The sequence below is a fragment of the Podarcis erhardii genome (genome assembly GCF_964252035.2).
Source record: "Podarcis erhardii genome assembly, chromosome: 8".
Taxonomy (NCBI): Eukaryota; Metazoa; Chordata; class Lepidosauria; order Squamata; family Lacertidae; genus Podarcis; species Podarcis erhardii.
The window spans coordinates 49,400,789-49,427,120 of NC_138499.1; the positions used below are offsets into that span (position 1 = coordinate 49,400,789).

Here is a 26,332-nt window from a genome sequence, read left to right on the forward strand (position 1 = left end):
CCTGCCCCCCCCCGCCAATATTTTATTCAAGTCAGCACCCCTGGGAGGAGGAAACTGACAGACAGGGTCACCCACTAGAAAGGCTGTAAGAAAGAAAGGAAGTAGCTGGGGTCTGGCTCAGGGTAGACTGAGGTTGGGCAGTGTCCCTTTCACTCTAATGCACCAGCCACCACTGATCTTGTGACTCTACAGACTGAATTTGAGGGAGGGAGAAACGGAGGGAGGGAGGCTGTATTACCAAATTATCTGCTTGATCCTAACAGTGTGAATCAGAGCTTTGGGGCACTCCTTAGGATTGTCTCCCTATTCATTGGTGATGGTAGATGATGCTGATTATATAGGTAACAAAGTCATCCAAATTGGGTTGTCCATATGGATAAACAGTCAAAAAGTGAGGGACATTTTCCTACATTGATTGTTTTCTTTGCCAATTGCTCACACACACACACATTGGTTCCAATAGGATGGAAAACGAGAGCTCTAGTTTCAGCGTAATGGTAATACTCTCCTCCCATTCCTGGGGCATGTCCAGAAAACAAGAGGCCCTTGGGTCCAAGTAGATCCGAAGCATCAACCAACCCAACCATTACACAACATTGGAAGAGCTCCTTTGGGGTCTTATTGCCATTGCAGTATCTATGGCAGTGGAAATTTCTGGTGTCATTCTGAGGCAGCATATGAGGGTAGACCTCCCTTTCCACCAATGGAGAGAGGAAGCCAATTGTATCCTATGGTCCCTGGGACAATGTCCCTTAGGGTTGCACCCTCAAATGATTGCAATGCTTCATTTGTTCTAGCTGTAACCCCCTCTTTGTATATTTCAGCTAGCAGAGCCACCGCTTTAGATTTCGGAGGATCCCTGAATGCTCTTACACTTGCCTCCTATTGCAGTGTGAAAAATAATAAGTAAATTAATAAATATTAATTAGAGAATAACACAGTGAAATTAAAACAACAACAAGACGTTAATATTTAACAACCTAGAGTCTGAGTACATAAACTGCAGACTGGAAAAATATTTAAAATTGCCAGCCAACGACATTAAATCTCTAGGCATCGGGAAACTGGATTCCTGGGATTTAATAAATCCTGGAAGAACATGGGCGTAATGTTTAAGAAACACTAACAAAGCAAAAGCATGGTAAGAAAACAATATAAACACCCCTGCTTTAGATTATATATTATATATTATATAAAATAATACAGTGGTACCTCAGGTTAAGTAATTAATTCATTCCAGAGTTCCGTTCTTAACCTGAAATTGTTCTTAAACTGAAGCACCACTTTAGCTAATGGGGCCTCCTGCTGCTGCCGTGCCGCCGGAGCACAATTTCTGTTCTCATCCTGAAGCAAAAGTTCTTAACCTGAGGTAATATTTCTGGGTTAGCGGAGTCTTTAACCTGAAGCATATGTAACCTGAAGGGTATGTAACCCGAGGTACCACTGTATATATTTTATAATATATTATGTAAAATAAAATATATAATATAAAGTCATATACTCAGAGTAGGCCCTATGATGAACATTGGATCTAGTCCAAGATATAGATATGATTTTTTAATTAACACTGTGCAAAGGGTTTTAACTTTAAAATTAATTCATGCTATAGAAACTTTGCTTAGGATTCCTTTATTATTTTGTTGAGTATCAGATATTTTCATGATGAAGGCATTTATTTGAGTTAGAAATAAGAGGTAATACCTTAATTCCAGCTAGAAAACAATCATTGCCATTGCTTTTGAACTGCAAGCAAAGAGCTGTGAAAAGATGCTGCAGAGCTGGAAACTTCATTTGCAGCGCAAATGATAAAAGCAGCCTGTGATGCTCTTATTTAGCAAGCTGTCATTCAAAGATAAAAGACAGAGAAATGGTTCTAGTGAGTTATGAGTGCTTTCTAACTGCTCAATAAACAGACAATTCTGGCAACTGGACACGACTTTAATTGGACTATCTTGTGCATCATTGCTGACTCAGTTTCAGAGGATGTCAAGTTTCAATTACAGGTGGAAGGAACCATCGGTCAAATAGCCCATCTGATTTTCAATCTCATTTCATACAATGCCAGCAGAGTGGAGATGCAGAGGGCACCAGAACAACTTTGTTTAGATGGTAACAATTTATTTCTAAAGGCCAAATGATGGCAAAGTAAAATTGAGGGGTTTTAGACTATCACCAGATAGCTAACATAAACAACGGAAATAGATGGAGCAATTACTCCAAGAAAATTAATCTAAAAATAGAAAAGCAATTGAAAAACCCCAAATAAGCATTCCACAAACCATTCCAGTTTTGTATCTCACATTCTTGGGTGAATTTCACCTCAATTTAGCATGAGCTCTCTTGACTAATAGATTCACACAGCCCTTAAGGGAACGCATTTAAAGCAAATCGCCACTGCTCTATAATTTATCACATGTAGCCAGTGGACTCAGTTCTTAATTACTCTCACTACTATTTGTTGCTTGCATAGCAGAAGTTAAGTTTATGCCTTCCTCTCCCTATATTCCGTTTTCATTAGTCTCTTTTCATCTAGTAATCAGGGTTTGTTCCTTGTTTGTGAAAATGCAAGAGCTGTTACTTGAGGACCTTTTGGCAGAGAAATCTCTATATAATTCTTGGCACAAAGGAAGTACCATCTTGCTCAATTTAGTATCAGTAAACAATAGTTGCTACCAATTTGGATGGGAAGATCTTGTTGCACTCTCCATATATAATCAAGCTTGATTTTAAATGCCTTGCTTCTGTTTTCTTCTTTTTTGTCAGTATCTGGTATCTCCTTTCCGATCTCTCAGGCCAATCAAGCTACTTGTGATCTGAATCCCTCCTAAAACCCTTTCCTTCCATAAAAACCAAAACTCCCTTTTCCAAGTTCTATCCTTTTCTCAAGTTCTATCCTACCAATTCAGCTTTGCTGCATCTATGTTACTCACAGCCTGACCAAGAATTCTACTTCTACATACAGGTCTTATGGCCATCTTGACTTCCTTGGTCTGCGAGCTGCCACCATTGGCACCAACTATAAGGGCCCCTGGGTTCCAGGGTACCTACAGTTTTTTGGGTGGGTGCTCAGCACCCACACCATGAGGCCTCTAGTGCGACTTCCAGTGCTCTGGGAGGCCCCAAAAGTCGCATCAGAGGCCTTTGGACATGATTTCTGGGGCTCCTAGGCACTGCCATTGCATGCACATGATGTCATAAGGTCATGCTATGTTGTAAGCGCTGCTGGGCACCCATAATCTGGGGCCCAGGTCAGCGCCCCTGGCTACCACCCATGATGTGGACCCACCCGTGAAAAGGGCCTGAGGAGTGCCCTTCTTGCCACCACCTGCCACTATCTCTGTTGTGATGAGTGCACCCTAGCCATGCCCCCACCTCCGTCTCCATGGCAAAGGTGAGGGTGGGGTGTGCCCGCAGCAGAGGGTACAGCACTGAGGATATTGTTTGCCACAAGCAGCAAAATCTCCTGGACTGGTCCTGCACAGCTCTTGCTGCCATTGCCACAACACTCTAGGGAAGCCCTTGTGTTACCTAAACAACCACACCTACACAAGGATCTGGAAGGAAAGATGGGAACAGGGTGGAGAAGGTGGAGCCACCTCTGGTCCCTTGCATCTCAGGACAACTGGAACAGTCCCTTTGTCTAGCACTTGTGCAATATTGGACCGTCAAATCGGTGTGTTCTGTGGTTCTTTCCCCACGTGCCCAAAGTAATATACTCCTTTAGTTGATGCAAGGCAAGTCTCTGCCTGTACCACCCCAACAGCGAAAGGTCACCTGGGGCCAGAATGCACAGTTGAAGTTTCCCTGAAGCGATCTAAGAGCACCAGAGCATACTTTGTGTATATTGATGGCTCATTTATTTTTATTCAGCTTATATTTAATAAATCTGGAACAAGTTCTTGCTCTCTGTTGCACTGGCAAAACTCCACGGAAATAAATTGGGATGCCCTGGGCACACAGCTCATTATAGACCACTGTTTGCTAAAAAGCAGGCTTTAAATAGGACTGACAAGCTCTCGTGGTATTCCAGAGCAGATGTAGCTAAGTGCAAATGGTTCCAAAGCCAAAGCCAAATGCTGCTATTGCCACTTCAGCAAAGGTTCTATCTGGGCCAGTTAGGCAGAAGCGCATTCGGCTTTTTCCTGATTTGGTAACTGAGATACATACAGGGAAATCACATTATTCTTACATTTGAATATAGATGAACAAGTTTATGTTATCAGAATGGAAAGCATCAATTTATTCATACAGACAATTAATTTAGTAATTGGATGACTGACACTATGGAACCCACTCAGTGTTGAGTGATGGCATGACAGACAGTTATTGATGCAGAAGAGGTTTAAGATAATTTTTACCAAAAAATAAATGACTTTTCTGTGTCAGTTTGGGCAAATCTGTCTAAATACCTGAAAATATGTGTGTGGGGGGGTTTAGAACCCTGGGTGGAAAAAGTTGGTTGGAATGGTACAATTTTGAATGAAGAAAGACTGAGTAGGGAAAGAGTTACGTGCCACATCTCTCATCTCAAAGCAGATTTTTCATTTTAAAAGTAATGGTAATGCTCAACATGTATTTGCACCTAACATATAATTATACCCCAACTTTGAATCAGACCATTGCTCCCTCTAAACCAGGGCTGCAGGAGGTCTAATAAACTGAAGCATAATCTACCTAAAATGGAGGTGCTGGTGGTTTGTCTGATGTGGGAGACAGCATTCTGGAGAGGGTTTTCCCTGGACAACTTTACAGTTGGAGGAGGCGTTAGATCTGACTCCATATCTTGATGCCCAAGGACATGAAGGATCTTTTTGCCAGCTGAGGAGGATGAACCAACTGTGGCTCTTCCAGGGCAGAGACAACTTGGTCACAAATTATCATGCAATAGGGGATGCATGAATCTGTTGGTTTAAGTTTCTGTCAAATCTTTAGCCACATTTCCACATTAGTTTATGATTTTTAAAAAAATATTTCCGCCCCCCCCCCCAATTAAACAGATCAATATATCTGTCTTGGTTTTGACTTGCAAAGAAGCTTCCCACTGCCTTGCTAGCTGAGATCCTTTTAACCAAAGGAACCATGGATTGAAGATAGCATGAGCTCTCTATTAACCTATAGCTGCTTGATGGCATGCTGCTTTTGACACTGTGCCTTATCCCTCTGCATCTGGGAGTTTTACAGCAGGAGGGCCTCTTCCCAGGGGTCTCTCCAAAACGAACAAGATCTGGAATCGGTTTTAGCTTTTTAAATTCCACTCACTACCAAGACATTTTCAGCAAAGTGTGTCTGACCTATTAGAGAGGATAATGGTTATAAAATATCACACAATGTACAAACCTATTATCAAATCACGACTATACGAAACCATGTTTTGTGCACAAACTGCACACGACAGAGTGGTATTTGACTGAGAGTCACTCAGCTTAATGGGTTATTTCTCTCTGGTTTCATATCAAGGAAAGGCTTTGATGGCAAATGCTGTTTTCTTACATAAATGGAAGCCAGTGGGTTAGAGGTAGGGTTTTTTAAAAAATCAATGCAGAAGCAGAATAAAAGCTTATTTGTCCGTGACTATATGACCCATCTATTTAATGATAAATATATCTGTATTACGGGAAATACAATTGCTATTTAAGAGATTTATATTCCCATTCTTAGACATGTTTAATTGATTTTCTCTTTTGTTGTACACCAGATGGAAGAGGGAAATAGGGGTAGCTTTGTGAATGGTTTTTTTTTGGGGGGGGTAGGGCCTAGTAAATTAATGAGCCAGAATTGTACACTGAAGGAATTCAAATCTGCAAAGAATTAAGGAATATTGATATAATGATCACCATATGTATATGCTCAGAATGGAGAGTAGGCGTGTCACTGTTCATTAAATTACAACTTTTTTTCCAAGGCATATTGTGAGTCTCAATCAGTGCTATTTTTCTAGAAAAAGGTGCTGGAACTCACCACGAACACCCCTTTGTTCTCTTATAATGGCAATGGCGCCCACCTGAGAGGTGCCGGAACTCAGCCCTAACAAGTTCTTGCTGAAAAAAAGTCCTGGTCTCAATCATCATGTAAGTGGAGGAAAGAGAACAACTGCTGCTAAGGCATCAGCAGCCACTGCTACAGTCTCCTTGCTGCCACTATAGCAATTCCTAGGTTAGTGATTGTGTGGGTGAGTGAGAGTAAGGGAGATGGGGTGAAACTGTTCTCGGCTAGAGATCCCCACTACCAGGATTAAAATGGCTTTGCCCTTTTTTAAATGCAACCAGTACTGAGATGGCCAGCTCCAGTGGCAGCCCTCAGAGCTGGTTTTACATACATGTTGTTAGTTCTTTATTCCTTACTTTGTAATACAAAGCTCAGAAGCACACAATGCTCTCCCTCAATATGAGGTGGACATCATAGCCCTCAGACATATTCTCAGCACAAAGGGCTTTTTTCCAGCCAGAACTTGCTGGACCTCAGTTCTCTCGGGTGGGCGCCATTGCCATTCTAAGAGAACTAGGGAGGTGTTCATGGTGAGTTCCAGCACCTCTTTTTCTAGAAAAATAGCACTGTCAGCACATAATTTAATCCAAGCCAGAGCATAAGTCTTTCCCCCAATTTTCTTGTCTGAATATATGATTTGCATTAAGAATGGATTAGAAATGGGAACAATGAGATCAAACCTCTGGATATTGCAACTGTTCAGCAGTAGATCAGGAAACTGATCACATGTCTGCTGAGATGGCAGGTACAAATCCCTTAACAACCCCAATTTGAACAGTTTTAAAATGAAATTAAGACCTACTGTACCACTCTGTTAAAGTTTCCCTTTCCTTCGGTCTCATAGCACCTTCTGTGTTTCATGCATTTTTTCTTTGATTCTTGTATAACTTTCAACGTACCACAGTTGTTTCAAAAAAAGATAAATTATGTGATCTCCATTCTACAAAAGGAACTGCAATATGCAACTCAGGCTACAGAGCTTCAGACTTGTTGACCGTTTAGGGAAAAATGTGCATACCTCACCTGAGGCTTTTTACCTGCTTTCATCATCTCTTTCTGCTTGCCAAGCTCCTTTTCATCCCTTCCTCTTGATCCTTTCCCTTTCTCTCTCATCCTTGTTGTTTCTGTAGCATTTTACTTCCACCCCCATTCCATTTTACCTTTGATGCTATTTCTTTCCAGTCATTGATCTTTATGTATCATCTATTCATAGTCTTCTCCATTTCAGATCTCCAAGCATTTCAGATCCCCAAGCGTTCACTTCAACAACATGGGACAGAATTGTTGAATTCTCTTAGCAGCCTCTTAATACAATCAAATCACACTGAAACAAAACATAGAGTTAAATGAACACAGGAGTAAGAGCAGAACAATGTATTTCATCAAGACATATATTTTAACATATAATTGTATCCTTCATATATAATATATTTAGGAAGCTTTGTAAAATCTTTCTGTTTGTGCTGGATTCTGGAGACAAATGGTAAACCATTTAAATTGTCTAATAACTGTGTTTTAATATCTGCAATTGTAATGGAATATCTTAGACTGTTTTATTTTTATATCTAGTACTCACCTTTGAGATAGACAGGGAAAACATTTTAACCAATGTTTTGTCTGAACTTTAAAAGAAATGTGTTAGGTAACTGAACTTGGGATACAGTATTATTTTCTTTGCTTCAAAGAATGTACCACTAGCAATACCTAATTCTGTATAGAAATTGGAAAGCAGGTGACAGAATCAGATTCCTACTTCTCGGACACAAGAAACTCCCCAACTTCTGTTTCTCTGGCTCCCAAATAATAGAACTTAATCCACCCATTAGCGAACCAGTTTCAGTCTCAGTCAGATACTCAGCACAGCTTGCAAGTACCTAGTATCAGGCAGACTTCAGTAAGACAATGTCATATTGACTATGCCTATGTGATACCACTAGGTGGTTTAACATAAGAAGAGCACTTCTGGATGAAGCCAAGGGCCTATCAAGTCTAGCATCCTTTTTCCCACGATGACCAACCAGATGCCTATGGGAAAACCACAAGCAAAACATGAGTGCAAGCACTCTCTCACTCATATTTCCCAACTACTGCTATTCAGAGACATGTTGAATAAAATATATTTTATATTATGAGTCTTCTAATTAGCTCAGGAAAGAGAAGACTATGTGCAAGAAGCTCTGAGCTAGCTTACACTTGGCCTTTATCGTTAGCTAGAGACCAACTATGAATAAACTAACTTTCAAGGCTGCTCAGAGATGCAGAGTGCACAATATTCTGAGCCAGCAAAACTAGCAGAGGTCTGCAAATGCAATGCCAACAGGTGAGCACGTGGTTAGCTACACATTTACTTTTCACTTTATGTAACGTATGTCATTTAAAATGCATGGAATCCCCATATGTTCTGTTCACATTGTTCTAGAACAAGACCTTGTACAGCTCACAGGGCTATGTGTACATATCCATCAACTTGTGGCCAGAATATATGGGTCATAAGCACTTGGTAAAACATTGGTGGATACAAGGAGTCTGTCTTACAAATTATATTGTTTGGGGACCAGAATACAGGTAGTCATATTAACAACAGGGCTAGCTTAATGGCAGTTCAGGGCAAGATCAGACACAACACACACCAAGCTAAATTGAATAATTTTTTCACTTCCAGAGTCAGGTTATAGGTAGAGAGTCCATCTGTAGAAGAAACGTGATTTGGAGTTAGGCAGAAAGTGCAATGCTGTTTGTACTGCTGACATATTTAGAAGTTAGATCAGAGAAAGTTTAGAGGTAGAATATGCAGAAAGTATCTGGAGTACATGACCGCATGCACAATGCTCTGTTTCAGTAGACAAAATGTTCTTGAGTGACTATTACATTTATAAGGAGAGCTTATGTGTTCTGGCCATTAGTGTAGTTCCCTAGCATGGATAAGAGTGGATGAAACCACAATAGCCTGAAACAATTAATTCATCAACCATGATGTCATAAAATCTTGGCCAAATACAAGCAAATTTCAGGTTTGAGACCTCCAGATTGAATACTGTGAGGAGAGTCCAGGTTGTACTGTGATGCCCTGACAACTTGTAGAATAGGGAATAGTTTTAGCAGAACACACTGTTTCTGAGAATGGCCAAGATACTTATAAAGTCACATACATTCTGGGGGACTGAAAAGAAAATGGCTTCTCATCAAAACCCTCACACTTGTCAGTTTTGTAAGAGGATGTGATTAGCTTGTTAAACTACTAATGGTGGGATACTGTAAATTAATTTCATTGGTGATGGCTTATGGCTGTGAAAGATTTAATATCATATATTGGTCACACAAACTTTATTGCCTTGAAGGTTTCCTCCCTGGCCACCTTAGATGTTTCTTCATTTCATCAAAAAGAATAAGACAAATAATAAAATATTATAACCAACTTTTTGGTGAAGGTTCCTGAGATCAATTTCACCTGTTTGGATACAACTGGATTCCATTTTGAAACAAGATGGTTGACTGAACCTTTCAAAACTGCACTGAGTTGTTCTCACAACGAAAGTGAGATAAGCCCTTCTTGCTCTGGATGGCTGCCTGTAAGTTTTTGCAGCAGCACAGAGATGAAGGAGGAGGATGCAGATTAAAGTAGAGGATTGGATTCAACTCCAGAGGAGGAATTAGCTGCACCTGAGTCTCCAAGAAGTAGGAGGTGGAGCAAGTGATTAGAACAAAGGAGGACCAGCAGGAAGTGGGGGCGGGCTTGGAGTATATCTGGCCTTGGAAGGGGCCGGAAGCCAGTTGAGTTAACTGACTCTGGGAGTGAGCAATGAGTTGTGGGAAGCTCAGATTGCTGAAAGCCTGTTGTTGATAAATAAACCCCAATTAGTCAAACTGCCAGTGTGTCGTGTCTTGTGTGAGAGAAGTGCTAAATCTGACACCCTGTGCTGATTTTTAAGGCATACTCTTATTTCTAAATGCTTTTGGTGCATTTTAAACTTGCTGGCTAAGGATTTATTTTTATTTGCTTTTGCTCTGTCTTTTCACAGTATAAATATATATTTATAGCAATAAACAGGTAGCACATCATTCTAGTACTGGCATCTTAAAACAGTTGGGAGGCAAAAACATATTCAGTGATGGCTGCAAACATTAAAATTATAATCTGCATATATGCCACACGACCAGTGGCCCTGATCACATCTCTATTCCTGATAATGCTGCTGTGATACTGTCTTGCCAAGGAACATAAAGAATTCACAAAAGCAAATGCCACCTGCGAATCTCAAAAACAATAAATCAGACTCAGATCCTACTGTTCAGCCATCTCTAGCAAGAGGTTTTTGAGTATGAATTTCAAAATTGGATAGGACAAAAGTGTGTACGATGCTGCAAGGGAATATTTGGAAGATACTCTCAATCACAGTAGCTGCCAAATTGTACTTCTCCCTGTTGCCCACATCTGTTGCTCTTTTTCCCTTTCATGTTTATTCTGTGCTTCTCTATCCTCAGTTCATTCATCTAGCCACAATTGCTTCTGTCCACCACTGTTTCTATCACTTGCTATTCTCTCCTTTGTTTTGGCTTCAGTCTGTACACCTACTTTGTTTTCCTTCTGTCTTTCACCTGTTCACTTGTCTTTGATAAACTAGATCCCTTTATCTCGGCCCTGACATAATTAACTGCAATCAGGGAGGAAAATATTTCTAAAAAACAAATAGGAAGATGGAGAATTCCTGAGTGCACACTGTTCAAAGAGGGCACAGGAGACAGAACGGAGAGGTGTTTTCAATTCTTGTTTTTCTCAGAGATTCATGTTAAACCACAGTTGTCCTATTATGAACTGAGTTTTCAAGGAAGCTGAAATTTTAAAACCCTGCAATATCTACTAGGAAAAGAGTTAAAGGAATATTCATGAACAAGAGTAATATTTGATAGGAACTTGCTTGCTGTGCCTTGTATTGTACTTTTAACTGTGTTTTCAATGCTGTATCTTATTGCTAGTTGCCCTGGGCTCCCTTGAGAGGAAGGGTGGGATATAAGCAATAATAAATGCTGCATACATTTGTTTACATGGGATTTTTAGAAGTTGATTTGGACATTACTTGAGGCTTTCTGTATATCGAGCTTCACCTTTCATTAAAAAAAGATGGCAATACATTAACAGTGGCTTTAGAGCAGCATTACATAGGCTTCATTGTGGCTTACTCTCAGGGAATTGTGTTTAGGAGTGCAACTTCTTTTTTTATAAGATATTATTAAAGGCTTTTTGATGATACAATAACATAAAAGAAACTAATCTAAAAGAAAAGAAAAAACGGAGACCTCTCTCAAAGGTCACTCTTTTTTATATATTTTTATCTTTCGCATTTTACAAAAAGGATCACAAAAATAAATTCACACAGCCAATTTAAAGCATCAAATCATCGATTCCCTTCCCCACTTTCTGCAGTTACTTATGTTATATCTTTTACCTCTGCATATCCATTTTGTATCTATTTACTATTTAACCTTTATATTCTGTTTAGGTTACTCCCACTACACATTTTTATGTCAATCCTGCTAATGATTTAAAATGTTTACAATAATTCTTCAAATAGTCAATAAAATTTCCCCATTCTGTATTAAAACATCTCTCTTCTTGATTTCTTAATCTTCTGGTAAGTTTTGCCATTTCTGCATACTCCAACAATTTTTGTTGCCAATCTTCCTTGGTTGGAACTGTTTATTCTTTCCATCTCTGGGCATATACTGTATCATTTGCGCAGCTGCAGTAGCATATATGAATAACTTCCTTTGTTCTTTAGGGTACATTTACACCAACAGAACATTTATAGTTCTGCTAATTCCAGAATGGGGCCGCAGGCATATAAGAATTTTGCTGCAACAACTGTGATTTGCAATAAAATGTTGCAAATATACCTGTTCAGGTTCCAGCCAGCCAGCCAGGATTCCTCTCCACCTGGTTGTCTCTTTCCACCCTCTCAATGGTCAGCATTTCATGACTTCAGAGCATTCTATCCTCATTTGTCTATTTGTTGGGAAACCCCACAGGTTTCCTTTGTACCTCTGCAAAAGTTGAGGTTCCCCAAACCTACCGATGTCTCCCTCCTGTGCATGGGATTTGCTCCATCAATGTGGCAGAAACGCAATACAACTATGAGTGTCAACTCATCGCCTGTGTTGTCAAAACAGCTTTGACAAACCAATGTCAGATTTTATGTATCTTGCAAAGTATTTTACTGCATCCAAATACAGTAGTTTTCAACTGAGAATACACTTCATTCCTTATCCTCTCATGTGTAAATATGCTTTTTGCCTGATCAAGGCTATAAGCTCCTTTTAAATAAGCTCCCATTATTTTCAGTGGAGTGACTTGCTGTTGGGCAATATTGTGTCCCTTCAATGGACATTTGCTGTTGGTACAAAAAGCAATCAAGAGGAAAATGACAGCCCAAAGTAGGAAACTTTCATGCCTCCCCCTTATCTTTATAAAGTGTAGACTAGGCAGACCTTCAATCAAAAGTACTGTGGATGAATCCATACCACCTCCACCTCGTAGCTATAAAAAGCAGTAAATACGTAAAAGAAGATAAGCAATCTGACAAATATGAGATGATGGCTCATTCCATTCCAGAAAACTCCCACTCACTATGACCATTTTATTTATCACATATGAAAAGAAATCTGCTATTATAAAACAATATGGGAAACAAAATAACTTGTACAAAATAAGATTGCTTTAGCCTAATAATTGCAAACAGTTGTCCACTTCTAATGTTATGACTAGTGTGGAATGGATAATCAATAGGACATAAAGGTCAGAGACTACAGTGGAACTAGTCTGCTAACTCTTGTGGAGGTTTGGGTTAGCGATTGCTCCATTTTCTTTTGACTGGATGGTACTGAATAAGAAGACAAAAAATGTCTTCTCTCTGCTATTCCAACACTACTTTCAAAAAACCCAGAGGATTGCTTCGAATTCCTGAAAAGCCCAGTATTGTCACTTGGAATGCCAACTGTTGTGCTGACAGTACAAATGCAACATCTCAGGAATTGTGAGGGTCAAGAGAAATAAAAATAAACATGCACCTTATTTTTCAGAGGTTTGGAATGAATGAAAAGCAGAAAGGGGATGTGTGCTTTGGGAGAAAACAGGTCTCAAATATAAGAAGGCATCACCAGCTTCTGTTAGCATAACCCAGCCTTTGTCAGGCTGGTGCCCTGCAGAAGTGTTGGACTACAACTTTGGAACTGTAGCTCAAAACATCTGGAAGGCACCAGGATGGTGCTGCCTGGTACAGCCATATAAAAGCCTTAAAGTGAACACTGTAAACATGATTTCATGCACTTTGGTTGGTTAATATATTTTCAGTAATAGGGCACATTTTAGATTCTTTACCTTGCTTGCCAGATCATGAGGCAGTCTTTTTTTGGAGGCAATATTGAACAATCATGACTGCTTAACTGGTCCTATCCCTCTCATACTTGACATTTCAGGACCCAACTGGTGCTTTGGAAACTTTGCACTGGGAAACATAATTTTGACTTTGGATTCACCCCTGACACCATCGTCTGTTTTTTGCTTTGCCCAGTTTCCTTCCCAACACATTCTTTTCAAGAGTTGAGGCAAAGAGGGAAATGCAAAGCAATGGGGAATAACATGGACAACTTGGGCTGGGGTTGGAACAGTCTTGATGAACCAAAGCAGGGAGCAGGAGATACCAAAGAGACTGGCCACAACTGTAGCATGTGTGCTTTTAAGATAACCCAGAGGAAGGTGTGAAGGGGAGAAAGAAATGGGTTTGCATTTAAAGGTGAACATACTGAGTTTGTACTTTCCAAAACACAGAAATGTGGATAACGGAACTTATGTAGGATTTGAAAAAAATGAGAAACTGAGATAAGCTAAAGTTGGCCAATTTGTCCATCCCTACCTAGGACCCTGATTTTGAGTTATCATCTCTAAACTGCCACACCCAAACCTTACAATTCTGCACTATATAGAAGTTGAGATGCAATCTTGCCAGTATATAACCTGATTGTGTGGACAACTAGGTTTCCTCCCATTTCTAGAAAAATTCAGAACAGCCTGCAGAATAAATAAATAAAGAGGAAAGGTTCCAACAGTGATTTCTGTTTCACTTGCTCAAAATAATTATTGGAATTATTTTGGTAATCAAGCCCATCCTCACTCATCTCAATAATAAACATGAGTTTAATCAGGATCAAGAGACTTCTGTCTTTACTGGTATTCAAAAGTTTGACCTAAAGTGGCTGTATTTATTAAGCCAAATACTGCTTTAAGTACACAAATGCTGCAGAAGATAGCATGTAAAGCATCTGGCTCTGTTACTGAACTGTGTCCCTTCTCCCAAATCTGGCACAGTTGTTCATTCTTTAATGATTGTGCCACAGCTCTACTCTTTTCCCTGTAAGAAGCCAGGAGATGGCCCAAAATCTTCAGGAAATGAGTTTCTACCTTATATTAGTTCCAGTGAGACTATGATCTAGATTCACAGAGCAACGTTAATCTAAAATAAAAGGCTATGAAATAACACACGGGTTAGTCTTCCAGTACTTGAAAAAGCTTATGATTTTTATTTTCACCATAATATAAATCCCATCTCAACTCTCAGCCTAGATTACTATCTTTACAGGAAGAGAGACATCAAATGTGGGATACCAATGGAGTTTTATAAGGTTTGTTCTCACACAAGAGTTACAGTAACTATAGCTGTAGAGAAAAGTACCATTATTTCCTTAAAAACAGCAACTTTTGGAGATTTGAGCACAAGTACACTACAATATAAGAACACACAATATGACTACATACAGCATTGCACTTGGACAGCCAAGCTGAAGGACAGCACCCTCTGGCATTTGCCAGTGGCCAAGGACCACTGGGAGGCTGCTCTCCCCGTTTCCCTGAAAAAACAACATGGTAAGCTGGAGATCCAAACTTGGACTGGCAGCAAGTGGACAAACAGAGCAAATTTAGAGCAGGTGCTATCTGATGATAGAGTCTCACTTGTGTCATCAACTGTGCTGCTGCATTCTGAACAATGTTCAGATCAAGCAAAAAAGGACACTGAAATTGTCCATTATTGAAGTCACCAATGCCTGGACTATGGTAATCAAGCTCTCCTGGTCCAGCAACAGCCATAGTTGTTGCACCAGCTGCAGCTGGTAAATGGTGCTTCTAGAAAACACTGTGGATACCTGGATACCTCCAGTGACAGAGCTGCATCCAGAAGCATCTTCAAGCCACATACCTCCTTCCTTTAAGGGGAGTGCAACCCAATCCAGGCTAGGCAACTGATTAATTTCTTTGACATGGGAACTCAACTTTCACCCTCCCTTATGCATTTATTACACCACTGCATCCAGACACCAGTCCAGGATCCACACGACCTGTCCTAACTCAGATGTTATGGAGGAATGCAGCATACTGATGGCACCTTGTCTCCAAACTCCTAATGTCCATATCCAGTGGCTTCAAGGAGATATTAAATAGCATAGTAGGTGATAGAATAGTGCCCTGCAGCACCTTCCACTACTATGCTCTTGACTCAATCCTGTAGGTAGGACCAGAACCTCCGTAAAACAGTGTCCTGATTCCCATTCCACGCAGCTGGTTCAGGAGATGAGCCACAAAGAGATGCAGTACTTCTATTACCTTAAGGAGGGGTTTTGACCCAGGACCAGTTTCCTTAAGTCTGAATATATAGTGACAGGACAGGGGAAAAACTTCCTCTCTACTGCTAAAGTCTTTCTCCCTGCAGTGAATCAGAGACATAACAAAATTATACCAGAATACCAATAGGAAAGCCTGAAGGCAGTCCTCTCTTTGATATTTCTAATGCCGCAGATGATTGTGTAAAGATCTTTCCATTCCAAGCACAGAGACACCATGGCGTAGGTTGCTTTAGGAGATGTGCATTAGTAAAAGTCCCCACAGTACTCCTTTTACACCATCACAACATAACAGTTGTGTACCTAGCCTCTTTCAGACCGTGGCTACTTTGCGGGTGAGGTTTCTTTGCATATTGACAAACACAGATTGTGAAATTAAACTGGATTTAGCACTCTTGCACATCAAACCTGCTCCTCCCTTCATGGACTGTTGGGTGTGAGGGAAGTGATGGGGAAATGCACAGGAAAGCGTGTGATAACAATTTATTGATGTGATATCATATAACCTGCCTGCAAAAGAATTGGAATGAATGTTCAACAAACAATACTTTGTATAACCTCCCTGAAAATTTTTGCAAACAAATAAGGGTGCACGTTCAATAAACATGTTGACTGGAAGCAATCTTGCTTGCATATATGCTCTTTTGATTGGATATTGTGTTTGGCATAGTAATCTTTTGAACTGCTTGGCTTTTGGGCCTTACTTTATAAACCTTCTGATGCACCACGGCATTTCCTCTCTTTGTGCTCCTTCCCAGCGATCATTCCTCCTCTGCTCACTGCTGTGGATGCATGGCCTGATTGTCTGTCTCCAGGCACTGTGATCATATGCATCTCTGTGACATGGAATTGGTCTGCCATCAAATTCAGTGGTTTACTCCTAGGTAAATGGTTATAGCCTTAATGTTTGCAATGGTGCGCACAAATGCAATCTATGGCAATGGTGTAAGGTTCATGTGATTGATTCCTCATAGGTAGAATAGATCTCAAATTCTTTCTCAGAAATAATTCAGGTATACTGTCTCAATACTTGATGTTTCCTCTTTTGTCCTAGCTCCATTCACTTCCCTGTATTTTAGAGGTTTGACTGTGAGTGAAAAATTTGGCAACCCAAATACATTTCAGTGGTTACTGCATAGAAATATGTAGGATAGTTTACACTGGTTTATATTTAACATTGGATTGGCTCCAGGTTCAGTCATGATGACTAACTTGGGTTCCATTGATTTCAACCACCTACTCAAGCATGACTAAGTCTGGATAGAACCCACTAGGCTTGAAGATTGGAGTATATGTATAGCGAAGGGCTCAGGAATCAGTTGCTGGATTCCCATCAGCCCTAGCCATCATAGTCCATGCTCAGGGATGGGTTAAACATCTGGAAGGTCCCAGGTTCCCCATTGGGGTAGTCTGAAGTACCGTATTTTTCGCTCTATAAGACGCACCAGACCACAAGACGCACTTAGTTTTGGGAGGAGGAAAACAAGAAAAAAAATATTCTGAATCTCAGAAGCCAGAACAGCAAGAGGGATTGCTGCACAGTGAAAGCAGCAATCCCTCTTGCTGTTCTGGCTTCTGGGATAGCTGTGCAGCCTGCATTCACTCCATAAGACACACACACATTTCCTCTTACTTTTTAGGAGGGAAAAAGTGAGTCTTCTAGAGCAAAAAATACGGTAATTTGAAATTTGACACTTGATGGTCTTACAAGGGTCTCCCTCTTTACATGGAAATGCATATGGTTTCACTTATTTCCCAATGTTGTAAGCCAGCTCTCATACTGCTAATTCTGCTGAGTGGGCTTTGCCCCAAAGCCCTGTCCTGAGCACGCCATTTTGGAACACAAAGTAAATTAATGTCCTAGAAACAATTCCTCTTGTTGCTAACAGCTTGATTCTCCTGTGCTGTTGTATTTTCTGCCTGTTATTTTCCCATTTCCTCTTTTGCTGCCTTTTTTTAGTGCCTCAGAGTTGCAGAGGGCCAAAGCACTATGGGGGAGCTCAGCTGTCATAGAGGGTGGGTGGGGGAGGTGGAGGGAATGATTTTCCAGTGTGAGTGAACTGCACAGCACGAAAGGCTGGATTTATTACCACACACGGAACCTGTCTATTGCCTTTAAGCTTGTTCATTTTTATTTATGATCGAACTGCACCATTCATTTTCCGATGGGGGGTTTCGCCAAGAGAGCAAGTTCTCTAACTTCTCTCGTGGACGCCGCAGCTGAGGCTCTGGCGTGTTGCACTAAATGAGAAAGTTAATGAGAGGCTTTTGTGTCCCGTGTGAGATTTGAGTTTCGCAAACACACCCTTTTCTCCTCTAGCTAAAACAGCTTCCTGCCAGGAACACAAATCCTGAGCAGACTCCTCAGCAAACAAAGCAGATGTGGGGAAGAGGAAATGCACTCATGCTTTCCTCTGGGGGGCACCTAAAAGAATGACAAAAAATGAGACAGAGAGAGATGAAATGAGGAGCGAGGAATGGGCACCAGAAACCACAAACACTGTCCGCCTCCAAACTTTGTGGGGGGAATCATCTCCCCCAATATATATCTGTATACATAGCTAACTGTAGTGATAAAGTCATTTTCCTATTTGCAAACTGAGCTGTTTCTAATTGGTTTGGGGTCCCCTCTGAAAACAGATGGAAAAAGAACAGGCAACATAAATTTGTCGCACTAACATTATGTAAGTGTTTTAAAAGTTCAGGCCCAATAGTCCCATGTCTTCAAACCTATGGGTTCAGAATAAGGGTGAAGCTACTCAAATAAAGTGATGATGCTTTTATTCTGAAGGGATAGTGGTTAGTGTTGGACTCTGGCTCCAATGTGTTCCCACCACAGGATTTTGAATCTGTGTACACATGATGTTAACCATGATGCAGAGCTAATCTGTACTTCCTTGGAAAATACTGCTGTTCAATGTGTTTTTCCCTCAACTAGTTTCAGCCAGAAAGGAAAATTTACATTTGAGACAGCTATTGCACATGTGTGGATGATAGTGCATGTGCAGATGAAAGCTTAATGAACTTAATGAGTTAAAGGGCATTACAGGTGTGGGGAAAGCAAACAGGCAATGCACATTGGATGCAGACATCTCTGCCCGTATTAGGGGTGTCATATTTCAAAATGTGAAAATTTCAAAATTGTTTTGGAGATTTTGGTTTTTTTAAAAAAAACAACAAACATTTTAGCCGCTTTTCAAAAATTCCGCCCAGACAAATCCCAGCTATGTCAGACTTACGGCAGCCCTAAACAGTGTACAGCAGTGTATAGAAATGTGCAAATGCAACTTGAAACGCAGCAGAGTGCAACAACCTTTTTGCTAATGGGTACGTAGCCTAAGACCTGAGGTTCGGATCTTCAGTCAGCTATGAAGCTCACTGGGTGACCTTGAGCCAATCACTATCCCTCTGCCTAACCTACCTACCTGAGTTGTTGGGAGGATAAAATGGGTGAAATGTCTCTGATTGCTCCCCCGTCTTTCTTTCTGGAAAGCTGTACCTGTACATACAACGTCTTTTTTTCTGGAAAAGGAAGGCTTCTCTGGGTGCGTGTGCAGCCATTAGCATCCCTCTGCTAATCCTTGTGGGCCGTTTGTTATTGGATTGATGCTTGTCTGTTGTTTTCCCCCCATTCAAAATAAAATAACAAAGTTAAGCAGCCTTGTGCTTAATGTAATGTGTAGTTTGATCAGAACAGATAAGCAATGGGTTATTCATACTGATAAAAACGACTGAAGTAGTTAAAAAGTCTAGACCTGGTGTTGACTAAGCTGAAGTTTGTATGCTGTTGTCCACAGGGCAGGGTTAGTTCAAATGTTATATGGTCTCTGTCACTGGAATTGTGAAAGAAAAGGCCACTTTTAGAAGCCTATTTGCAACCTTCTCCTTAAGTAAGGAGAGGACAATCTTCCCAGGTGGTTCCTTCTGCGTGTTTGCTGAAAGCCTCTGTGACAGGGTGGAGGGTGAATAACCCTAAAATAGTTACAGGAACATGTTCTTAAGCAGAAAAAGAAATATCTGGTGGGAAGGCAAAAGGTAGCAATTTGCAGGGATCAGAAAGAACACCTCCCTCTTCTTTCCCACCTCCAATTATTTTTCTGCAGAGGTAGAGCAGGCACAGCAGGATGACTGCATCATTTCCTCAGGAAGGGATGCCAAAAGATGTATGAAAATGGAAGGAGCAGAGGGGAAAGGGGTGTAGGAAACATATTTTTTAAAACTGGGGGAAATGCTTCATACTATACAGGGATGACATTTCTTTCCATTTTTAAACTAGGGCTTCATGGAGAGAGATCTGGAAGAGCATGCTTGAAAACATGTGCAGAGTTCACCTCCCTCACTGTAACTTGTCTCCCCACATAATTGTAATCAGAAAGCCAAGCTTAAGAGCAAGGTGTTACTCTCAAGAATGCCTCTGAACTTGAACAGACAAAATACAAGCCCACACTGCTAATAACTTTTAGACTTTAGTTCTTCCAAAGAAATTAACTAGTGGTCCACAAATGTCCAACTGCACTTGCTGCCTTGTCCTCTACTTTTCTCTGCCATTTTGGTAAATCCGCTTGCAGGCAATACTGGAATGTGTGGAATCTGGAATGTGTGGAATACTGGAACCTTGCACTGTATTCCACCACAATTCCAGAAACGGCTTTTAAATTGTGTGAAAGCTCAAGTGTGCAGTAATGTGGAAATCAACAGTCGTGAAGGTGGGATAAACTGCTATGCGAATGCAGCTGCAGATGATTTGCCTTATTCCTTTTCAGACTTTAAGCGTCTGAAAGGCGTAACAATAAACAAAAAAAGGCCTGCAAATAGCCTTCGCCTGGAATTCTTTCCCAGCGATCTCCGACGCGTGCGGAGGTTGGCTGTGGTCATCCGAGCCAGGGAAAAGCACGCTCTGCACACGTCCCGGGGCCAGCCGCGCGCCCGGCCGAAGTTGCCGCGCTAAGTCGCGCCCTGAAAGGGAAGCCAGAGCGGCCCGGATTGGCTCCAAATAATTAACGTTGCGCGCAGCTGCAACACTCACCTGAGGGGAAGCCTCTTAACGACTTACTGCTTAGCACTGGGGCAGCGAAATAAATAACAAATTGAATGGCGGGATAAACTAGTGCAAGCTCAGAATTTCTGTGCGGAGAAGAGCGCACTGCCCGGGTTCCAGCAACAAACTTCGTGCGCGGCACGTAGGGCTGCTGCTTTGTTTATTTGCATTTCCCTCGCAGTTTTGGTTCCTCCGTTTCCGTCCGGCGCTATTCCGCTCTTCTCAAGGAGCCTACCTTCGTGCGGGCATTTCAGAAAGAAGACTTTCGTGTCCGCAGCAGCAGCAGCAGCAGCCACTTAGCGCGCCTGTCCCATTAGCTTCTCCCTCCCGCGGCGGCGGCGGCGGCGGCGGCGAGGTCCTCGGAGCGAGCGAGCAGCCAGCCAGCCAGCCAGCCAGCCTGGCGGGGGTGCCGCTTTTGGCGCCACTCGCCCTCTAGCGGGAGAAAGGCGGCCTCGTCGGCGGCTGGGCGTGACTTGGCTGCTGGCTGGCTCTCGGCTGCCTGCTCAGCGCCTGCCTGCCTGCCTGCCTGCCTGGCGGGGGGAGCGCGAGTCAGTGCGCGGACTGGAGCGAGGAGAGAGTTCCTCGCGAAGACGGCGCGGCGCTCGCGGCTGGGCGGCTGCGGGGCTGGAGCGGCGCAACAGGGAGCGCGCGGGCTGGCGGGAGTTTCCCGGGGGCCGGGAGGGCGCTGCGGACGGGGACGCGACGACGCTGCTGCTGCTGCTGCTGCTTTTCGGAGCCCCCTCTCAGGCCGGCGGACCCCGCGAGGCAAGGGCCACGGAGGGCGCCCGCGCCAGCCTCCCCAACCCCCCAGGACCGGGGAGGGCCGGAGGGGGGTCTTTCTCGAGGCGAAGGAAATATGGGGAAAGTTGAAACTTGCCTCCTGACTTGGGCTGGACTTTTGCTGGCAGCGGCAGCCGAGACGTTCACAGGTAACGCAAACCCCGCCGAGTCCCTTTCAGAATCAGAATAATGAACTCGGGGCGACTGCTGGGCTCCTTAAGGAGCTTCGTGTGGAGAAAGGTGAAGCGGGACGGGCTGCCTGGGGGAATGGGGAGGTATTCCCCCCCCCCCCCTTGGCGAGTGTGACCCTTGGAGCTGCTGAGTGGAATTGAGGAGAGAGAGAGAGAGAGAGAGACGCTTGGAAGGGAGAAGGGGAAGTTCCAGGCGCCGAGGGAGGGATCCCGTTAGTTTGGCTGCCGGGTGCAAAAGTGCAAGACGCGGAGCGAGGCGGCTGCGGAGTCTGGCACAGCTCGACGAGCTCCCTCCCTCGAAAGGGAGGCGGGAATTCGGAATTCTAAAAAAAAAACAAACCACCATTACATTTTTTAAAAAATCTATATATGTGAAGGGCCGTTGCTTAAAATCCAACCCCCCAACAACTTTCTGCAAGTTGGCTGCTCCCAGCCAGCAATTGCGAATGTCCGGGCTTCTCTTCCTTCCCAGCCAGGGACGCTCCGTCTCGGCGAGGCGGGCGGGCGGGCGGGCGGGGTGCTGGCGCTTTCTGAGCGAGCTGGTGGAGCCCACGGTCTCTCGTGCTGGGTGGCGAGAGAAGTTGGCCAAGAGAAAGCTGCCCAGAATGCCTTGCGCGGACCCCTCTCTCCAGTCCTCGCTGGACTCCTGGGGGGCGGAGGCGACCTTTGTGCCTTGAGTGCTGTGTGACTGACAGCCCCTTTGGTCTGGCGTCCAGGTGTGGCAGGGGGACGCAGGGGTCCCGAGCTTTGGAGAGTAGTTGTTGTGAGGAAGTGTTTTCCAGTGCTGGTCAAGTTGTGTCAAGCTTTGGACAAAGCAGTGCCCTGTGCTGTGATTCCTTCATTTCTCCCCACTTTGTAGCAGCGAAGTGATAATCAAAGCCTAACTTTTTAATTCTACCTGGCAGGCATTTACTGCCTCAGCATCCTCACTGCTTGGGCTCTCCTCCAGTGTGCGTAACATGCTTTAATGGTGCATGTGAGGCATACAACCCTCTAATTTTGGTCTGCAGCTGGATTACGAAACAGTTAGTTCCACAGAGTTGGATGGGATGAGTAACTTGGGCTCATTTTGTTTGTTTTTCATATGAACTCTAGAAACCTATGAGAGAAATTGAAGACATCTGGGTTCCATGTTCTTCTACGTGCTTTGATCAGGAGGAGAAGTAGGACTCTGGTTGTTGCCTTGGCTGCAGGGTACTTGGTGTTTCGTGCATTAAGTAGTGCTTGTGTACAGCACCCTTGTGTAACTTAAGTTTTGGATTTTAAGAAATCCGCTCTTCATGGCTTCTGTAAACACATTCTGGTTTAAAGGAATGTTCCAGGGACGCTGTGTGTATAAAAGCAGCCTGTGTTTTCTCAAAAGTTCCCTTCTACATTTCTAGATAAGTCAGAAGGTTCATTGCGAGAGAGGCGTTCCAGAGGTTTCCCCTGGTATGAAATATAATTCTGAAGAAAAACTCTCCCCCGTCCCTTCTCTGGTTTCAATGAGGCTATTTGTAGCTGAGCTGTGAATCATGAAACTTTACTCGCAGTTAGCTCTCACTTTATTGGGATAAAGCCATACCTCAGCTTAGCTGCATAATTTGCAGCACAACTTGTCAAAATATTGGAAGAAATGAGCATTTTATGTGGGTGCAGAAGTGTGTGCTTGCCTTGCTTAGAAACAATACTATCTCAACACCACTTCTGTAATACTTGATGCTTCTGTTAGCCTACCAAAGTTACCACTGGGTTTCAAAAAAGAAAAACCAGTTTCCTGTTCCAGTCAATAAGCTTCAGACCAGTTTTCATGTATAAGTATTGGAAAGTTGTATGCCAAAAAGCCTGTTGTGCCTATGTGGGTAAATGTCTACATGTGTAACGGTAGGTACTACAGACAGCACTATTATTTGGAGCATAGAGTATGGGCAACTGCAGAAATTATTGAAAGATGTCAAGAGAACAGATGAGCTTTTCTTATTATTTTTTAATGCAGTACACCAGAGATGGAGAACCTATGGCCTTCTATACACTCCTGGGCTACCATCCTAACCATTGGCCATGCTGACTAGGGCTAATGAGATTCCCTATAACACCTGGTGGGCCACAGGTATCCCTATCCTTGCTATATACTGAATCTGCATGTATCAAAAGTTTTTCAGTGTTACGTTCAGCCAGTCCCCACTAGAGAGTCTTTCTTAGGAAGTAATCATTAGGAAATCAGCAAGAGCAAAAGTTACCGTTAAAATTTATATTGCTGTTGGGTTTGCTGTTGTTGCAAAAGTTTTCAAGACATTATTGGAAGGAGAAGTTAACTGTTAACAAAAAGCGTTTAGTTTTCCTGTGACATTCTTACAAGTTTGAAATTGTAAATATACACCTTAGGTGTACAAATTCCCCAAAGATAATAAACAGTAATGATAGTTTATAGTTGAAAAAGCAATTGTTTCTTGGATTGTATCAAAAATGTTGTCATTCTTGTCTAAGATCATGTCATTTTGTAAAAACTAATGATTATTCTGAGGCTTATGTCCTCATCCTAAGCATATACTGTAAAAGTAAATCCCTTTACTGCAGTAGACTTCAACACTTGTCCCATACACACTTGATTGGCAGCAAGCTCTATTGAACACAGTTCAGCTTACTTCTGAATAAACCTGCATAGGAATGCACTGTAAGTGTGCCTGGAATCTCCACATAGTTAATAGGTTTTGCCTGTATATTTAATTTCAACTCATTTAATGCTTTCAATTGAAATATGGTTGTAGACAACGTTTAAATATACAGAATGCTACTTTTTTACCAGCATTGATTTTAGATTTATTTATTTTGTCAGTGCCAGGCAAAACAAACGATTTTTGAAAATGCTTTTGTTCAAATAGAAATAGGATACAAGAGATGTCAGTAACAGCATAATCTTAAATTTTATGTTTTGTATAAAATGAAAAGTCTGTGTGTATGTGTAGGAGTTCATATCAATTGCAATGGAAGATCAATAGAGGTGTAATGGAATTTGAAAAATATGCATTTTTATAACCGCCTTATTTTTTTGAAGCAGTTACATATTCAAAAAGCCTGCAGAAAGTTGGTGCTTTTTGTTTATAACATAATATTGTCCCAGAGAGGCCTATTGTTAACCTATACAGCTATTTCTTGTATAAAGTGGTAGCAGAAAACTTGTATACCAGCTAATACTGCAAGCCTAAAACCAAGTATTCACAACAGTTAGGATTTCAACCTAATATTTTAACTTTGGATTTTCATGAAGCTTTGTTGTGTTTGCTGGCACAGCACCTGAACTTTGAATGCTTATATCTGCTGTCAGTAATGCGTTTATGGGCTTCTTGTAACATATAGCATTATGTAAAGGAAATGATGTGATATAAAAAGTATTGGGAAAACTATTAACTTTTACAGCCCACCTGTACAACTTCATTTTCTTATAATATGTATTCATTTGAGAGTGGGAGGGGGGACGGGGGACAAGAAAGTGACCAAGACTGCAAAGAAATTGCTCCTTTATAAAATTACATATTTTAAATGCTATATTAGAATTTAAAAGTTAGTTCTAGTGCCAATATTAAATATATTGGGAGCGTCCTTACATAGATGCAGTCAAAGCAAAACTGTGTCTATTAATCAGTTTTTCATTAAAGTACATATATTCTTAACTGGTTCATAATTTGTTAATTCAGTGCAGTGTTGTTTACAAACATTCTGAAGTCTATGTTGCAGTCCTGTGTTTTTAAACACAATAGTGTGAGACAAAGACCTTGTTGTGGGTGCAAAATTGCAGACGAGAGAAATAAAGGCTGGTTCGCAAGTCTTATGGTTACTTTCTGGGCATGGGAATATAATTGGAATTTTCCATATAAACCCGAACTTTAGTGTGTCATTCTCACTACAGCGCACTGGGGTGTTGAACATTTTGATAGAGCTGCATACATGACCACACAAACAGCACATGCAGAGCCCAAACATGGGGCATGCGGATTGTGACTTTGCACATTAGACTTCAGGCATGTAGATCTCTATACAAATGCAATGTCCACATGCTGCATGGACATCAGGCGTTGCAGGGGGAGGGTGGAACTGGTATGCTGAGAGAATTGGGCCAACTAATTTGTCTCCAATCCCCATTCTGCGCAGAGAATAACTGCCTGCATAAGAGCTATTCATTCATATATGCCACTTGATTTCTGTGCATTTGGCTAATAATGTACGTTTGATGTCTCACAGCTGAATGTGTAAACTTCAACACATGAAAGTCCAGGTTAGTGGTTGTAGGGGGTTGAGCATCACTGTGTGTTTGCTTACCTCTGTTTGTTTTGTGTATCTGGTGAAATTCCTTGAATTTATGTGGGTAGATCCCAATCCCAAACATCACTCTGCACATAAAGGCATATGTGTATATGCATGCCCTTCCAAGGGATAGTTTGACTGAGCCAGCCACGTATTAGACAGGTGAGATGAGCCTACATTTAGATTCCACCTACTCCCATCCCTAATGGACGATGGAGGATGTCAGAACTGATCACACCAGACATTGGATCACCCTGGGTTTAATCCAGCTACAGGAACTGCTCGCACTGCCCCAGGCAGTAGATACCGGGGACCCAGTGCTGGGAACTGCACACGCAGCGCTCTTCGTGTTTTCTTTATACTGTTTCTTGTCTGTCTCTTTTCTTATATG

The 26,332-nt window shown here is 42.0% G+C and overlaps 1 protein-coding gene and 1 long non-coding RNA gene across 12 annotated transcripts in view; one reads left to right on the plus strand and one right to left on the minus strand.

Annotated features, from left to right (window-relative positions):
• Positions 1–209: 209 nt before the first annotated feature.
• LOC309348554 overlaps positions 210–26,332 on the minus strand; it is a 507,755-nt gene continuing 481,632 nt past the window's right edge. The window contains exons 2-4 of one of the 2 annotated variants that reach the window (XR_014159474.1): positions 3,547–7,859; positions 1,702–1,839; positions 210–882 (exon numbers count right to left, since the gene is read on the minus strand). This is a non-coding gene — a long non-coding RNA (uncharacterized lncRNA). Of the gene's footprint in view, positions 883–1,701; positions 1,840–3,542; positions 7,860–26,332 lie in introns of both variants that reach the window. The other variant, XR_014159475.1, reaches the window with a different exon arrangement.
• The window catches only part of PTPRM (protein tyrosine phosphatase receptor type M), a 413,445-nt gene continuing 408,351 nt past the window's right edge, over positions 21,239–26,332 (plus strand). For 2 of the 10 annotated variants that reach the window (XM_081873803.1, XM_081873804.1), the window contains exon 1: positions 21,240–21,618. In XM_081873803.1, coding sequence (XP_081729929.1) covers positions 21,546–21,618 — 73 coding nt within the window. In that variant the 5' untranslated portion in view covers positions 21,240–21,545. Of the gene's footprint in view, positions 21,619–26,332 lie in introns of all 10 variants that reach the window. The other 8 variants (XM_081873799.1, XM_081873806.1, XM_081873805.1 and 5 more) reach the window with 5 other exon arrangements.